The sequence below is a fragment of the Scyliorhinus torazame genome, chromosome 20 (genome assembly GCF_047496885.1).
Source record: "Scyliorhinus torazame isolate Kashiwa2021f chromosome 20, sScyTor2.1, whole genome shotgun sequence".
NCBI classification, from domain to species: Eukaryota; Metazoa; Chordata; class Chondrichthyes; order Carcharhiniformes; family Scyliorhinidae; genus Scyliorhinus; species Scyliorhinus torazame.
In genome coordinates, this window is record NC_092726.1 from 10,960,623 (window position 1) to 10,979,481 (window position 18,859).

General features: G+C 50.4%; 1 protein-coding gene across 3 annotated transcripts in view; it reads left to right on the forward strand.

Annotated features, from left to right (window-relative positions):
* The window catches only part of LOC140396862 (netrin receptor UNC5D-like), a 523,350-nt gene that overhangs the window by 423,620 nt on the left and 80,871 nt on the right, over nt 1–18,859 (forward strand). For all 3 annotated transcript variants that reach the window (XM_072485654.1, XM_072485652.1, XM_072485653.1), the window contains one exon: nt 4,182–4,556. In XM_072485654.1, the coding sequence (XP_072341755.1) occupies nt 4,182–4,556 (375 nt within the window). The remainder of the gene's footprint in view (nt 1–4,181; nt 4,557–18,859) is intronic.

Consider the following 18,859-nt stretch of genomic DNA (forward strand, 5'->3'; position numbering starts at 1 on the left):
GAACAGTTCCGTGGCTAATTCATCTCCGGTCATTGTTGCAAAACCACTTGGGCGGACTTATCCCAAAAAATGACCAAGTACTATTTTTGGCGCGGAAATCGGTGTGATTCCCGCCGGCGAAGCCAGCGCAATCCGGACTGTAATTTTCAGGCATTTTGAGGAATTTTTATTCCCCCATCTGACTCAGTGCCACTCAGACATGAGCTGGGGAGTCAGCGTGCTGACAGCAAACAGACACAAACAATAGCTGAGGAGCATCAAGGCTCATTCCTCACTGCTAGCCATCAGCACCCTCCTGCATTGACTGGGCTGCAAGCACTCCCCAGCCCCAGCATCCTGATGATTACGATCTCTGCAACCTTCATCCTCTGGTCGCAGCGGGGTCATGATGTCCTGCAGTGTTGCACTGTCAGACTTGATCCTACCCCATGGAATGGGAGGCAATGAGGGCATCCCTAGCCCTCCTGCCCTTGCGCACCCTTGCCCCCTTCTGGCTTCCGTTCCCCAGATCCTCAGTGACCTCTTCCTCACTGCCTCCTGAATGTCCTTCTCATCCAAGGACTTGTGCTGCTTCTCCGGGTCTTCCTCGTAAAGGTCATCGCCCTGCTGCAGAGCCAATGGATGCACTTATGGACAGATGACTGCAAGAGCCCTGGAACCACCTCATTGGGTAAAGGTTGAGGAATACCATGACCTTTGTGGCCACAGGATGCGGGTTTCCTCCGCCGCCAGGTGGTGCCAAGTCCGCACAGGTACCGCACAGTCTCCCTGGTAAGGTGTAACCTTCTACGGCACATGTTGGCCTCCTTCTGCGCCTTTGTTCCCCCTGCACAGCTGATGGGGCGCCTTAGCCTGCGCTGCGGCCCGTGGTCTCCTGCCGTCGACTCTTCCCAGCTTATCCAGCCGCACATTGCTGCTGGATCCTGTACTCCTCCAGTGCAGTGATACGTAGAATAGACAATTCCACTGACTCCACACCAATATCGATCAGTTTCCTGAGAGGGATGAGAGAGTTGGTGACACAGCCAGATAAGATCAGTACTCCCCCAGAACCATTGGCCGATTGGACCTGGAAGCAGCGAGTTTAGACCACTCAGGTGCCCTTCTATCCTCACTGTTGTTCACACCTCCACCCCAACCAGTGCAGATCCTGTTCTAGGCCTCTCACGCGATTTAGCGGCCATTGAGGGATTTGCGCCCATGGCTAACGGGCCCGTTTGAAGCTAGCTAGAGAAAGAGAGAGGTGTGGCAGAGTTCCCAGCTTAATGTGAAATTGACCCACTCAGACGAGTGCTCTTCAATTTACTGTTCACCAGGGTAACTCCGGACCCTGTTAACCTGTTTTTTGAGTGCGCTAAATGTGTAGGTACTTAAAACGTGACACTTAAGTGAGCAGCAACAATAAAGGTCATTGTTATTTTGTGGACAAGTGTTCCATGGGAATGAAGGGAAGACTGTTTACCTTTAGAGAAGCAGAGACTTGAAGGAAGTAGCTTAATAACTTCAGGACAGTAATTTTCTATTTGTAGCATTGTAATTGCTTTCATAATTGTGCACAAGTACACTTGGACAAAAAGCATTACCCACTAGAATAAACAGATAAACTGAATCAATTGCAAGTGCTTTATTCAAAGCATTTTTGTCATTGACAAAACACTCTGTCTATTCTGTACACAGCTGATTAATACCTCGCACAACCACTTTGTAATCAAATTGAATTTTCTGTAAACACTGGGTCGGTGTCAGTCCTTGCTTGTCACTAATGCCTACTTTGCGTTGATTGATTTATTGTAAATTGCTTGTTGGTAAACCCTAATAACTTGTTCAGAAGTTCATTTACCAGAAAACCTGTAATCCAACGTGCCACCTTTTTGGGGCAAATGCGCAGCCTATTCCCTCACCTGCTCATGGCAAGCTGGTGTCAGGGCACGGCTCCAAAGGTGCTATCTGTGGCAGAATGGATATGCTAATCAGTGGGGTACAAGATGCTGTAGCTCTGACATCAGGGAATAACGTGCCAAGTACTCTGAAAGGAGATGTGCCTTCCTCGTGACCAACTACGTACACACAGTAGATTGTGCAAATAAACTTGTGTTTATGTGAGTCCCATGATGTGCTTACAGTTCCTCCTTGTCAGAGTACAGTCCTATCACCTTCAAAAATATCATTGATGTTTTGCCTCTTTAGACCATCAAAAGCCAAGCTGAAACAATCCTCTCAGCCAACATCCAAATTTGTAGTCATCAGAAACAGAACCTTTGGCGGGTTCTCTTCCCCCAACGATTCTGAGGCCCATTGTGATCCTCCAGATGCCTGCAATGTGGCAACGTTGGAATTAGGAGCAGGTGTAGATCAGACGGTGGCTCGAGACTGTTCCACCATTCAATATGTTCATTGGCGGACCTTTAGCTTCAATTCCACTTTGCTGCACTATTTCTATATCCCTTTATTCCCTAAGCATTCCCTAAGCACCAAAAACCTATCGGTCTTCGCCTTGCAATGCTCAGCATCTGAGACCGGAATCTTCTGGTGATTACGGGAACTCGGCCATGGCTGGAGAGCCTGCTACAGCTCTGTGTCATCTCTTTCCGAGTCGGCCCGCCACATCTTCTACCACTCAGGCACGTAACAGGCCGGCAGCGGTTCATTCCCAGGGATCAAGGCCCCCACCAGCCGAGAGCCGTCAGTCACTCAAGAGGCTGGCAACTCTGTTGAACAGCAGCGCAATTGGTGGTGGCTTGTTCTGGTACTACACCCACCTGAGGCCTCAGATCGTCGCTGGTGGAGAGATGGCGAGGGATGGGGGTGTCACAGGGTGAGTGGCGTCAGGGAAGGGGAGGGAGGTGAGGGGTCAGAACTTGGAGCAAGGTGCAGCCCTCAATGAGCACCCCGCCGGATCCCTCAATAAGGCACTGCATTCCTTTGAATGAGGGACCCCTCAAGGAACATGCCAACCACCCCACACAGGTTTGCTTGTCTTCCTCCGTATCTGGCAAACCTCCACCTGCCACTGGTTAACAGCAATGGCAGTGGGAAGAGGCCCAGAAATGGACATTAATTGCCGACATAAGGACCTCAATTCATGGCGGGCAGAAAGGCCATTCGCAATTGAGCTTCCCAATACAAACCTAATTGGCATGGAGGTGGAAGGTTGCAGGCTCCTCACCTGCCACCTCCCTACCTTATTAAATACCTACCCACCTCCAAATGTGCCACACAGACAGACAGAAGAAGGCATGGGTATCCACAGTCCTCTGGGGTCACTGAGGTTAGCAACGTTTCTTTGTCTAACCCTAATTTGGGGCAGCACGGTAGCATTGTGGATAGCACAATTGCTTCACAGCTCCAGTGTCCCAGGTTCGATTCCGGCTTGGGTCACTGTCTGTGCGGAGTCTGCACATCCTCCCCGTGTGTGCGTGGGTTTCCTCCGGGTGCTCCGGTTTCCTCCCACAGTCCAAAGATGTGCAGGTTAGGTGGATTGGCCATGATAAATTGCCCTTACTGTCCAAAATTGCCCTTAGTGTTGGGTGGGGTTATGGGGATAGGGTGCAGGTGTTGACCTTGGGTAGGGTGCTCTTTCCAAGAGCCGGTGCAGACTCGATGGGCCGAATGGCCTCCTTCTGCACTGTAAATTCTAGGATAATCGATGATTGTCCCGATTGAGTTTATTTGGACTATGGATCGAGAGTTTGGATCTATGATAATCTCAGTCCGAAATTGTCAAGCCCTTTTCCTGGCCATTTGGTCTCCAGCCAGGGGAAACAGCATCTCAGTATTTACCCTGTCAAGCTAATATAACTCAGAGGGGGGGAAAAAAATCTGAGTCCTTCTCATCTCTTTGACTGGTAATTCACCAAGTGATGCTTTCGCCCGGGCGGCACGGGCACTGCGGCCTCACGGCGCCGTCGACCCGGGTTCGATCCCGGCTCTGGCTCATTGTCCGTGTGGAGTTTGCACATTCTCCCCGTGTCTGCGTGGGTCTCACCCCCACAACCCAAAGATGTGCAGAGTAGGTGAATTGACAACTCTAAATTGCCCCTGTATTGGAAAAAAAAAATTGGGTACTCTAAATTTTAAAAAAGGAGATGCTTTCGCCCAGTTGGATGTTTACTCTGAAATACAGAATACATTGTTTTTTTAATAGGTGAAAAGTAATATTGTTTCCTGTTTCATTTTCCCAGGTAATTCTCTGCTTCTGAACCCATCAATGCAGCCCGACCTGACGGTGAGCAGGACATATAATGGACCCATCTGTTTCCAGGACCCCGTGAACAAAGAGCTCATGACCCAGTCACCTCTCTTTGACTCTCTACCGGGGATCAAAGTTAAAGTGCAAAGTTCTTTAATGGTCTCACTTGGAGTTGCAGATGGAGTGGAGTATCATGGCAGGGTATCATCCCGGACATACCCTCGTAATAGCAGAGGCATTGATAAAATACACGCGAGAAGCAATGCATCAAGTTCGCAACATCTCCCTGCCTTAGTTCCAAGGGCTGAAAACAGGACTTCTGGCATATTCAGCTGCCTCGGTGGATGCTTGGAGGGACCAACTAAAGGTAGGAAGCAGAAGAACGTGCAAACTAGTTTCTCACTTGCTTTGACTTTAATTCAAACGATTGAGTTCAGCTTCCCTTGACTACAATGCTCTGCCGTAACCTGAAGTTCAATCCTTTATTTAGAAAGAAGAAAGGGTGGCATTGTGTCCAAAAGGACTTCACACATAGTTTATAGCCTTAAAACACAATACATGACCAGATGGACTGTGAGCTCTCATTGAAAGGACAGCTCGCCTCTCGCTCTCCTGCACTGCAATGAAGCTTAGGTTACATGCTGAATTGCACAGATGGGGCTTGAAGTCATAGGTTTCTAACTCAAAGATAAGAGTTCTTTCAACCAATTTGAAGCTGTCAACCAGCTCCACTTTGGCCCATTGATACAGACAGGGATGTGATAATACCTGGCTTCCTGAATTCAATGACCAGCCCCTTAGTTTTGCTGAGGGAGAGATTGTTGTTGTTACACCACTCCACAAGGTTCTCTATCTCCCTCCTGTATTCTGACTCATCGTTGTTCGAGATACGACCGACTACGATCATGTCATCAGCAAACTTGTAGATGAAGTTGGAACCAAGTTTTGCCACAAAGTCATGTGTGTATGGGGGGTATAGAAGGGGGCTAAGCATAAAGCCTTGCGGGGCCCCGGTATTGACGACTATCATGGAGGAAGTGTTGTTGTTTATTCTTACTGATTGTGGTCTGTGGGTCAGAAAGTCGAGGATCCAGTTGCAGAGTGTGGAGCCAAGTTCTAGGTTTTGCAGCTTTGCGATAAGCTTGGCTGAGATTATAGTGTTGAAGGTGGAGATGTAGTCAATGAATAGAAGTCTGATGTCGGAGTCCTTGTTGTCGAGATGCTCCAGGGATGAGTTAAGGGCCGGGGAGATAGCATCTGCTGTGGACCGGTTGTAGCTGTATGCGAATTGCAGTGGATCAAGGCATTCTGGGAGTATGTTTTTGTTTCATATCTACGCAAGCACTTCTTTCCCATTTGGGGGAACAGTGGGGAGGATTTGCAGGCTGATTATTAACCTGTTTGCACAGCGTCATGAACACTTCTTTTCTGGACGGCAGGTCCTGGAGTGCGATTTGAAGTTAGAATTTCTCACTCAGATGGATGTTCCTGCCTACTGAGCCACACGACTTCAGCGAAGCCCGTGTCCCTGTAAACCACTAAAGAAGATGTGATTGTCGTGTCACTGTCTGCAGGACTTTTATTCTTCTCAGAACCAACAGAGTTGTCTCTTCACATTTGCATCCAATCGCCATCTGTTGTTACTCCACTATTATATGAAAAAATAATTGATGGCACCCTCCCACTGTCCGTCGCACCCCACTGGGAGGCTTTAATGCCTGGAACTGGTTTCTGACTTTGGCCTGAGCCCAACAGGAATGGATGGAGTGGGGTGTCACTCAGCTGAAGGCAACATCCCCAGCATTAGGATGAGTGGTGGCAAGAAGTGGTCTGAAGGCAGGTGGGCAGGGAAAGGGAATCCCACAATGCCGAGGCACAATATTTTCTTGTGAGTACCTGAGGACCTGTGCTGCCCCTTGTGTTCCACAGGGATACCACAAAAAAGTATTCAACTTACCTGTCCATTTTCTGGCAAGGACTCAGCTGCCTCAGTGCAGGACTGAGGGGGTGCTGCACTGTCAGAGGTGCTGTCTTTTGAATGAGGTGTTAAGCTCAGACCCTTCTGCTTTGCGAGGTGGAAGTAAAATATCCCATTGCACCATTACGAAGAGAGGCAGAGGAGTTATCTTTGGTGCACTGAACAATATTTATCCAACATCACTAAAACAGATTATCTTGGTTATTATCACACTGTTGTGTGTGGGGGCTTGCTGTGTGAAAATTGGCTGTTATATTTCCTATTTAAGGACAATGGCTGCGCATGAGAAAAGTACGTACTTGGCTGTAAAAGGTGTTGGGATGTCCTGTGGGTGTGTAAATTGTTTGAGAAATACAAGTTGTTGCTTTTCCTGCATTGCTGCCAGATTTCCTGCAATCCCACAGCACTGACTGCATCACGATGGGAAGCAGCAGTTGAATTTTGATGTAGATCATTAAGTGCTAAAGGATCACCCACTGAGGTGGAGTGTTGCAGCCAAGGCTGCTTCTACAGCACCGTCCAAACCCACTCCCACCCACTGCCAGCGAGAGGGGCAAAGGCAAGTCCCCCCCCCCCCCCCCCCCCCCCCCTAGTCACACACCAAACGGGATTGTCATTCCTTCACTGTCGCTGGATCAGACTTGTGTCTGGAATACCCTCCCTCACAACGCTGGAGATGCGGCGGTTCAAGAAGAAAGGAAATTCACCACCACCTTCCCAAGGGCAATTAGGGATGGGGAGATCAAAGGGGTGGGCATCGGCAGTGCCACCCAGACCGCATGGATGGATGAGGGGTGTGGTGGTATGTATTAGGGGTAGTACAGTACCCAGTGATGCCGAGAGGCTATTGGTGGACAGATACTGGGTCCTGATTAGATCTGCTGCCTGCTGGCTCCACCCAGTAAGGCGGAGTATAAGAACCCGGGTTCTCCCAGCAGCCGCATTCTGTAACCGAGCTGCTGGGGAACAAGTCTACGTAATAAAGCCATCGATTGACTTCATCTCTTCTCACCTCGTGAGTGATTGATTGTGCTACAATTTATTACGCACACTTTAAAGGACTATGGAGTTTCGGATCGCCCCCGAGTGTCTGCGAATCAGCCCCCATGCAGCAAACTCAGCGGCCACTTTTAAACACTGGCTAGCGTGCTTTATGGGATACTTCCGAACGGCCCCTGGCAGACCTACAGAAGACCAGAAAATGTAGGTCCTACATTCCAGGGTGAGTCCGGAGATCTACACGCTCATCGAATACGCGGAGGATTTCCCGACGGCGCACACCATGCCGAGAGGGATCTACATTCGGCCCCTAAACCAGGTCTACGCACGCCACCAACTCGCGATGAGACGGCAAATCCCCGGCGAATCGCTGGATGAGTTCTACAGCGCACTGCTAATATTGGGAAGAGCTGCAACTGCCCATCGGTGACGGCTAACGAACATACGGAACTCCTAATCAGGCGTGCTTTCGTAACAGGTATGACCTCATCCCAAATTCGCCAGCAACTGCTGGAAAGAGACTCGCTGGGGCTCACGGAGGTACGGGCCCTTGCGGCCTCCCTCGATGTGGCATCGCAGAATGCCCGCGCTTACGCCCCCGACCGCACGGCAGCCCCTTGGGCTCCGTGGACCCCCGCCGCGACCGACTCCCAGGCACCCCCCATCCCCCCACAAGCCTGCGCGGCCAGAACACCAGACCACCCAGGGGGGCCCGCTGCTACTTTTGCGGGCAATCGAAACACACCCGGCAGCGCTGCCCAGCCCGCTCGGCCATCTGTAAAAGTTGCGTCAAGAAGGGGCATTATTCAGCGGTGTACCAGTCCCGGGGGGTCGCAGCAATCTCCGGGGGAGAACTGGGATCACAGACTCAACCCCCCCAACGATCCATGTGCGGCCAACGGGCGCCGCCATTTTGTGTCCCGAACTCCATGCGGGGGGGATGGGCGCCGCCATCTTGTGCCCGCCGGCCACGTGCGATTCATGGGCGCCGCCATTTTATCCCCCCCCCCCCGACCGCGTGCGATCCGTGGACGGCGCCATCTTGGCTGACAGCCAAGGACCCCAGCATGGACGGCCCCACGGGGCCTGAAGAAAACGCCCCGATGCAGCAACCGCGACTGGCTTCGGTGACCCTGGACCAGTCGCGGCCCCGGACGCTCCAAACGGCAACGACGATGGTGCTGGTTAACGGGTACGAAACGCCATGTCTGATCGACTCTGGGAGCATGGAAAGTTTTATCCATCCGGATACGGTAAGACGCTGTTTTCTTTTAATCCACCCGAGTACCCAAAAGATTTTTCTGGCAGCGGGATCCCATTCCATAGAAATCTAAGGGTTCTGTATCGCGAATCTAACGGTGCAGGGGAGAGAGTTTAAGAATTACCGACTTTACGTCGGTACACTCTCCTGGGGTTAGATTTTCAATGTAACCTTCAGAGTTTAACGTTCCAATCCATCTGGGGCTGGTTTAGCACACTGGGCTAAATCGTTGGCGACCCTCAAGGTTGAACCGCCTTCCTTGTTTGCGAACCTCACCCCGGATTGCAAACCCGTCGCCACTAGGAGCGCCCAGGACCGAACATTTATCCGGTCAGAAGTCCAGCGGCTGCTGAAGGAAGGCATAATCCAGGCCAGCAATAGTCCCTGGAGAGCTCAGGTGGTAGTTGTAAAGACCGGGGAGAAGCAGAGGATGGTCGTAGACTAGTCAAACCATCAATAGGTACGCGCAGCTAGATGCGTACCCTCTCCCCCGCATATCCGACATGGTCAATCGGATTGCACAGTACAAGGTCTTTTTCACCGTGGACCTTAAGTCCGCATATCACCAGCTCCACATCCGCCCGAGCGACCGCAAGTACACTGCCTTCGAAGCAGACGGGCGGCTCTACCACTTTTTAAGAGTTCCATTCGGCGTCTCTAACGGAGTCTCGGTCTTCCAACAGGAGATGGACCGAATGGTTGACCAGCACGGTTTACGGGCCACGTTCCCGTACCTCGACAATGTCACCATCTGCGGCCATGACCAGCAGGACCACGACGCCAACCTCCGCAAATTCCTCCAGACCGCTAACGCCCTGAACCGCACCTAAAAGAGGGAAAAATGCGTGTTTAGCACCGACCGTCTAGCCATCCTTGGCTACGTACTGCGTAATGGAGTGATAGGCCCCGACCTTGAACGCATGCGCCCCCTTATGGAGTTCCCCCTCCCTCACTGTTCCAAAGCCCTGAAACGCTGCCTGGGCTTTTTCTCTTATTACGCCCAGTGGGTCCCCAACTACGCGGACAAGGCCCGCCCACTAATTCAGTCCACCGTCTTTCCCCTGTCGACAGAGGCCCGCCAGGCCTTCAGCCGCATCAAAGCGGATATCGCAAAGGCCACGATGCACGCAATCGACAAGTCCCTCCCCTTCCAAGTCGAGAGCGACGCATCCGACATAGCTCTGGCGGCCACTCGCAACCAAGCGGGCAGACCCGTGGCCTTTTTCTCCCGTACCCTCCACGCTTCAGAGATCCGCCACTCCTCAGTGGAAAAGGAAGCCCAGGCCATAGTAGAAGCTGTGCGGCATTGGAGGCATTACGGCAGGAGATTCACTCTCCTCACGGACCAACGGTCGGTAGCCTTCATGTTCGATAATGCGCAGTGGGGCAAGATCAAGAACGACAAGATCTTGCGGTGGAGGATCAAACTCTCCCCATATAATTATGAGATCTTGTATCATCCCGGAAAGCTGAACGAGCCGTCCGATGCCCTATGCACATGTGACAACGCACAAGTGGACCGTCTCCAAGCCCTCCACGAGGACCTCTCCCACCCGGGGGTCACTCGGTTCTACCACTTCGTGAAGACCCGCAACCTCCCTTACTCCGTCGAGGAGGTCCGAACAGACACCAGGAACTGCCAAATCTGCGCGGAGTGCAAGCCGCACTTTTTCAGGCTAGATAGAGCGCACCTGATAAAGGCTTCCCGTCCCTTTGAGCACCTCAGTCTGGACTTCAAAGGCCCCCTCCCCGCCACCAATCGCAACACGTACTTCCTAAACGTGGTTGACGAATACTCCCGTTTCCCTTTCGCCATCTCCAGCCCCGACATGACCGCGGCCACAGTCATTAAAGCCCTCTGCACCACCTTTACACTGTTCGGTTACCCCACCTACATCCATAGCGATAGGGGGTCCTCCTTCATGAGCGACGAACTGCGTCAATTCCTGCTCAGCAAGGTCATCGCCTCGAGCAGGACGACCAGTTACAACCCCCGGGGGAACGGTCAGGTAGAGAGGGAGAACGGAACGGTCTGGAAGAACGTCCTACTGGCCCTACGGTCCAGAAGTCTTCCAGTTTCACGCTGGCAGGAAGTCCTCCCAGATGCCCTCCACTCCATCCGGTCGCTGCTGTGTACCACAACTAATCAAACGCCTCACGAGCGCCTCCTTGTCTTCCCAAGGAAGTCCTCCTCCGGAACGCCACTTCCGACCTGGCTGTCAGCCCCAGGACCCATCTTTCTCCGAAAGCATGTGCGGGCGCACAAATCGGACCCGTTGGTCGAGAGGGTTCATCTTCTCCATGCGAACCCTCAATACGCCTACGTGGCATATCCCGATGGCCAACAGGACACGGTCTCCCTGCGGGATCTAGCGCCCGCTGGAGCTCCCCACACCCCCCCCCCCAACACCAATCACCCCCTCCCTCCCGCCGGTGCACTCCACAGCCGCTCCCTTCCCAGGTGGATCGGTCCTCCTCCCGTGCCCGCCCAGGAGTAGTGAAACAGGAACAAACATCGACGCTCCCAGAGACGACAGTGCCCGAGCCAGCGCCTGCACCACCACCGGAGCTGAGACAATCGGCAAGGACGACCAGGGCACCCACTCGACTCATTGAATCTGCGTGACAAAGCAAGATCTGTAAATAATTCAGTAACCCAGTAAAAGCGGCATTGTAAATAGTTAACAGTTGATATCGATGCATAGCCACTGTGTTAATGGAATCCCAGTACTAACCTTGTAAACCCCTACCACCATGCGACCCACCACCCCGCCGGGTTCTTTTTTAACAAGGGGTGAATGTGGTGGATTGTATTAGGGGTAGTACGGTACCCAATGATGCTGAGAGGCTATTGGTGGACAGACACTGGGTCCTGATTGGATCTGGCACCTGCTGGCTCCACCCAGTAAGGCGGAGTATAAGAACCCGGGTTCTCCCAGCAGCCGCATTCTGTAACCGAGCTGCTGGGGAACAACTCTGCGTAATAAAACCATCGATTGACTTCATCTCTTCTCGCCTCGTGAGTAATTGATTGTGCTACAAGGGGGTAAAAGGACACTCAGCACCAAAGTATCGAGAGCCCAATGAGAAGCAGCCAGCCACCATTTTGACCATCTCTCCGTTCCAGTCATTGGACTGGCAAGTATTCAAATTGACCATGGCAGGATTGGGTTCACTGCTGGAGAGAGGTGCATGTGAGGGATAGGGTGAGATTGCAGATACTGCTGTGGGTTAATCGATCACAAAGAGATGGGCTAGTTAAGCTGAATGCTCTTTTTATCGTTCCTAAAGGATTCTGTGTTCCCACCACAATAAATCTTGTGAAATCTGCTCCATCAGTTAACAGCCACTGAATACAGAATTGTTGCAGCTGAATTAGTTTTCATGACACGGCATATGGTTCTTCATAAGTACATAGATAGTGAATGATTTGGTTCCTCCAGTTAACAAATAATCTGTATGACTATAATTGGAATAAAAAGAAGTGACTCGTGTTCTCACAGACTGCATTTTAGAATGCCTCTCACGTAGCACAGAATCTTGTATAAGAGCAGACGCTGTGTTTATTTACATCCTCAATCTGTGAGACACGCTGCTACTGCCCAAAAAAAACAGTACCCTGAAAATCAATGATAGTGTTAACAAATTAAGGGCTGTGCTTTCTGACCTACATTGGCTCCCGTTGAACAAGGCCTCGATCCTGAAATTCTCATCCTTGTTTCTAAATCCTTCCCTCTCTCCCTGTAACCTCATCCCATCCCATTGCCCACTCAGAAATATGCACACCTCCAGTGCAGGCCTCTTGCTAACCGCAGCTTTAATCGCTCCACCTTGGCCAGTCAGTTGTACCTTCCGCTGCCAAGGCCCGAAGCTTTGCAGTCCCACTCATAACCCTCTTCAACTCGCTACCTCTCCCTCCTTCAGATAGCTCTTTAAAAGCTTCCTCTGTGGCCAATTCCTATCTTCATACTCATGACTGGTTAGGACACGTGCCAATAACCAGTCTCTCCACAAGTAACCTTTTAAAAATCAAAATCATTTCCGGGATTTGGATTTCACTGGTGAGGCCAACATATATCGCTCATCCTTCATTTCCCCTTGGGAAGGGGGTGGTGAGCCAACTTCTTGAACCGCTGTAGTCCATGTGGCGTAGGTACACCCAATGTGCTGTAAGGAGGGAGTTCCAGCATTTTGACCCAGTGACAGTGAAGGAACGGCAATATATTTCCAACTCACGATGGTTCGTAGCTTGGAGGGGAACCTCCAGGTGGTGGTGTTCCCAAATGTCTGCTGGCATTGTCCTTCTAGATGATAGAGGTCGTGGGTTTGGAAGGTACTGCCAAAAGAGCCTTGGTGAGTTACTGCAGTGCACCTTGTAGATGGTGCACACGGCTGATACTGTACGTCGGTGGTGGAGGGAATGAATGTTTGTGGAAATTGGAGCAATCAAGCGGGGCTGCTTTGTCCTGGATGGTGTTGAGCTTCTTGAGTGTTGTTGGAGCAGCACTCATCCAGGCAAGTGGAGAGTATTCCATCACACTCCTGACTGGTGTCTCGTAGATGGTGGACAGGCTTTTGGGAGTCAGGAGGTGAGTTACTCTCTGAAGCATTCCAAGTCTTGGCCTGTTCTTGCAGCCAAAGTATTTGTATGACTGGTACAGTTCAGTTTCTGGTCAATGGTTACCCAATGATGTTGATTGTGGCGGATTATTCACGTTAATAGTCATTGTAGGAGGTCTGCTTGATTTTTTTAAGGCTGTTTAAGCTGAGTGCGATTGGGTCTTCTCCCAATGCCAACACGAGCGGGAAGGATACCGAACCGTGATCTGGTGGTGGTTTTGGGGGAATAGAGAGATTCAGCTGTGACGTTCCCCACTCTCAAATGGCCGGCCACCATTTCGAGTTTCTATATGAAGAATGTCCATTTTGCCGAGATGTTGTTTGACCGTGTTTCTGTGACTTGTCGGAAACATCTGAAAGCATTTCACCAGCCATGGGTTTCTTTGGAAATCGGTGTCTGTGAGGAGGAATTGGGTGAGCAGTAAGTCTCCAGCAACAGCTCCGAGATGAATGAGGTATCAATCACATGGTGGTAATGTCAGCCGAGAGAGGGCTGTCGGAGAACTCGCCCCCCCCCCCCCCCCTGAATCGTGCCAGGGGACCTTTTGCATTCCGTGCATCAAGGAAGAGGTTTAACATCCTGCCTGACAGGCAGTACTCTCTGTCAAGACTGCATTCCCAGTCAGCCTCAGCTGATACACTGAATTCTTCCTTGGGATCGGAACCCATCACCTGGAGGTGAAACTGCTTTCATTTCAAAGAACCAGCACAAGGCCAGTTGGGCTGAATGGCCTCCTTCCGTGCAGGAAAATCAAATGATTCTGTAATAGTTTGGGTGCCCTGAATACAAGTGGTTATATCCTGCGCTGGAAGTGCAAATGAAAGTAAATGTCATTTCATTCACGAAAACTAATGAGAACTCGCAAGCTCCAAGCTGAACCTTGCCAAATGGATGAGAAACAGTGATGTGCAATAATTTTTAGCGGTGACTTTTTAACTTTAATCATTGTAGCTGGAAAAGCTCATTGTTTTTTGATTCAGAACGGGTATATCAGAGACCTATCTTGTAAAGGTTTGTTCAATGAATGCTGTACAATTTGTGTCCCATTATACACTGGTTAAATTCATCACTCTAAAGATGGAACTTGTAATTTAAATGCGTGATAGCATTTCAGCAGGCACGTCTGATGGGGAAAATAATTTATTGCAAATGTCTGAATCGTGCATGCAATTTGGAATGTCGACACAAAAGCCAGACATGTATTCAGAAAGGGCTGAATATTATTGCAGAAAATGATGCTTGTGCTCAAGGACTTGGAAATAAGCTCTTGGTTAGAAACTGTTTATTTCAAATATCATGTTCATGAGAGTGGGGGATGTTAGTGTGAGGTGAATAGACCATTCCCTCTTTGAAGCGCTCAACATCACTGTCAGCACTCATTTTTTTTGTCCAATTAAGGGCCAATTTAGCGTGGCCAATTCTGTACATCTTTGAGTTGTGGAGGTGAGACCCACAGAGACACGGGGAGAATGTGGAAACTCCACAAGGACAGTGACCCGGGGATGGGATCGAACCCGGGTCTTCGGCACCGTGAGGCAGCAGTGCTAACCACTGCACAACTGTGCTGCCCCCTACTGTCAGCGCTAATGATCAGGGGCGCGACCTGACGGAAAGGTTTCTGCGCAGAATTTAGCAGAAGAATTTCTCACTTCATTTGTGGTGGGCTTCTCAGGGGGTTTTCTGCCGGCGAGCTCCCCACCGCTACCAAACGGCACTCAGAGTGAGATTCCTCGGCCGCGGCCACCCGGCAACTGGAAATTCCTGCCCGAGGTCAGCGGACCTTTACATGGTTCTCCGCCCCATCCGTGGTGGGCACGGTCAAAGGATCCAGCCCTTAGTCACTTAACGGGTCCTGGGGAGTTGTACACCGGTTTCGCCCATACTGAGAATTTCTTTCAGCACCAAGGAGCTGAAATCAGAGGTTGGACTGCCATTTTAAACGGCTACCCCAATCTTCATGTGACAGCCCCCCCCCCCCCTCCAGAACCCCCACCTGTCACCCAGCCAACTTCCTTGAGACCCCTGCTTACCTGCCATGCACCGTCCCACCAAACCCTCCTCCACCCTCCTTTCATGGACATGGTCCCCCTCGGGCCCTGACCCTTGGCAGTGCCAGCTTGGCAGTGCTACTGCCAGCTTGGCAATGCCCAGATGGCAGTGCCAAGGCACCTGCATTCTAGGGCCGGGGGTCACCCTGCACTATCCCTGGCCATCTAGGGGGTCTCTGATGGCCTAGGAGAGCCCACTCCCCCTCCCCATTTTGCTGGGAGTGCCACCCTGGCACCTAGGATCATAGAATCATAGAATTTACAGTGCAGAAGGAGTCCATTTGGCCCATCGGATCTGCACCGGCCCTTGGAAAGAGCACCCCACTCAAGCCCCACACCTCCTCCTCCCCATCCCCTTGATCCAGTAACCCCAATTAACCTTTTTGGACGCAATGGACAATGTAGCATGGCCAATCCACCTAGCACGCACATCTTTGGGCTGTGGGAGGAAACCGGAGCACCTGGAGGAAACCCACGCAGACATGGGGAGAACATGCAGACTCCGCACAGACAGTGACCCAGCGGGGAATCAAACCTGGGACCCTGGAGCTGTGAAGCAACTGTGCTAACCACTATGCTACCATGCTGCCCTTGGCAGTGCTCCTGTCGGCTTTGCAGCGCCACCTGGGCACCTTGGTGGTGACAATTCAGGGTGCCAGTCTGGGGGGGGCGGGTGGGGGCAACCCTGCCCTGTCTACGACCACCCAGGAGCCTCCGTTGGCCCGGGGGACTCCACGGCTGTCGATCAACATTTGTGTGGACTATTACTGAGCGGCGCCTGGCTGGGTTGTCCGTGGGGAGGCCAGTGAAGGCCGGGAGCCTGATACATCCCTGGTCAGCATGCTTGAGCAGCTTTTAAACCTATTTAGACGAGTGAGGCTTGGTCCCGCCCATTGTGGGATGTTTTGCGAGACCTGGGCAATCTCACAAAGCTGTCGTGAAACCCGTGGAAAGCTTCTCATGGCATCGGGCAGCCGTGTCGTAATACCGTTCAAGCACAACATGGCTGGCAGATCACATGGTTAAATATAGAATAAAGTTCCCTCTGCATTGTGCCATCAGACTTGTCCTGGACAGGTATGACATGGGTTAGATACATAGTAAGGCTAGCTCAACTCTATTCCATCAAATGCTCCTAGGATGAGTATAGATACACAGTGGGTGGGATATACCGGCTGCGGTGTGCCCGCAAAGCAGCGCAGCGTGGCCCAACGCAACCAGTCGATGGCAGGAGATTCTACCCGGTCTGCCACTCCCCATGAGATCTAACGTGACCCCCTCGAGATGTCACGATGCAAATCACTTTCCGACAAATCTACATATTATAGTGAGACAGCAAGTCTCAATCTGAAATGGTGTCCTGATCTCTCACTGCACTGAGGCGTTCTGCCGAACAGAGATCCTCGATGCAGAAAACGTGATGGTGCGGCCTCGAGGGGAGGTTCCCTGCTGAGGCCCCCCATCTACTCAGCTGGGCCTCAGATACCGGTGTCTCTTGGCGCTCCGAGCACTGGGAAACACCGGCTAATCTCTCCCTCTACAGGACTCTGACCCCATTCGGGTAGATCACTCGATCCCATCAGATACTCCCAGGTTGGGGACAACATGGGTTAGATACAGAGTAGAACTCCCTCTGTACTGTTGCATTGCTACCAATTTATTGTCATCCATTTTGAGCCACTGCCAGAAACAAATGTCATCCTCTTATCATGCGGGGAAGTAACACTTCGTTTAACCAGCAAGTGCATTTTACATTAAACAAACATAGTTAACCTTATATTAAACAGGCTTTCTGAACCTCAGATAACTGAGAAAGAAAGTTACAAGTGTTTGTAGTATCTACTTTAACCTCACTCTGAAGCTTTCTTGATGATTCTGCAATAACACTGATTGTACCTTGTCCATGAATGCACAATTGATGGTAACGCAAGTACAAATGCTTCTTTTGATGATTACTTTCAGGATAGCATCAGAATTTTGTATTTTCAATCGGGAGCTTGCGTAGGTGTTCTGAATCCAAGTGATGGCAGCTGCTCACAGACCAGCATGATCTATATATGTATTCCCAATCTTCATTTCAGCATAAGATGTGTTTGTTTAAAGAATATATGTGCTCTTTGCTGACTGATTGGTAAAGTAAATAACCAATTTCTCCACACACGGGGTTCTTCAACTTCTTCATGTAGGATTAATCGAACTTTCCCTCCATTTTCATTCATTCTGTTGGGTCTTCCTGGGTAATGCATATAACAGACCCCTCAATTATTCAGTATTGTGTTTTTGCAGATTAATCCACACGCACAACCTTTTAAACACGGCCAGGAACTAGGAAACTTTGAACCTCCTGATTCACACCTTTTATTCACAAAAGATAATACAATGCAGTCCATGTAGTTTCTTTCAAGCTGGCACCGATAGTCACTTGCCCTTAAAGGACTCATCAGGGAAATGGCAAGCCATGACTCCATATTCACTTCATGTGACTGAAGATTGATGTCCCAACAGAGCTTTAGAGTGTTGTAACTTCTGTTGGATTGTATATGCCAATAAGATTCAACATCTTTTACCTAAATCTAGTTCAATATAATTATACTGGCCCTTGCGAACACCTCATAAATGTCATTTATGTCATAAATGTCATTACGCAGCATGAACTATCAGCTGTTCATTGCTCCATCTCTGGTACATCATGCGCCATTTTACATGTTTTGAGCATTTCATCTTTGTATTAGTTGTCTCCTGACCATCTGGTCCTGTGTCCTACCATGTCTTGTTCTCATATGTTGTTGGCGAATTAATGTCTGTTATCGGTTTTTAAAATTGTCCTGTGTCACACCTTTCAAATATTGTTTATTTATTTTATTCCAACAAGCCTGCAGGATTGTCATTTAAAAACTAGTTCAATAATTTCACTCTTTTTACGACAGATCAGCAGAAGTTGACATCAAACCAAGCCTGATCCTTGTACATTGTCATCCGCTGACCCAGCTGTGGCAGGGAATAGGAAGTCTAAACAATAGTGATGTGGAGTAAAGCAGCCCAGCACGGGGAGGCGTTGTGGTATTGTCACTGGGCTAGTAATCCAGGATGCTCTCGGGACCTGGGTTCAAATCCCACCGCAGCGGATGGTAAAGTTTGAATTCCACGGAAATTTGGAATTTTTTTTTAAAAGACCAATGATCACCATGAAACCGTTGTTGGTTGTTGTAAAAATCCATCTTTAGGGAAGGAAATCTGCCGTCCTTCCCTGGTCTGACCGACATGTGACTCAGAAATGGTGTGGCTAGCCAGTCAGTCCAAGGGCAACTTGGGATGGGGAATAAACGCTGGGCCAGCCAGTGACGCTCACATCCCATGAATAAAAGAATAAGAGAGGACAAGGGGAACTTCTGATGGTGGGTTTACCGACCAACCCACCGCGTGTTTCTCGGCGGCGGAGGCGGGCCACAAGCGGGATTTAGGGACCTTGCCGCTGTTAATGGCTTTTCCCAGAGACTGCAGCCCTTGTCACCGGGAAACACGTGCGCCGGCGTGGATCCGGAATATCCAGACGGCGCGAACAGCCGGTAGATCGCGTCCCTTGTGTGTGTTTTCTTTTCCCTGAAGTGGTTTAATGGGGAGGGTTCCTCACTGTCACCACAGTCTCATTCAGGTTTATCCCACTTGCCTACCTCTGCCATTATATTGCAGCTACTGTCTGCACAATTCATTGAGAACAGTTTATAACCCACTTGAAATTCAACAGTGAAAAGCTGAAACATTC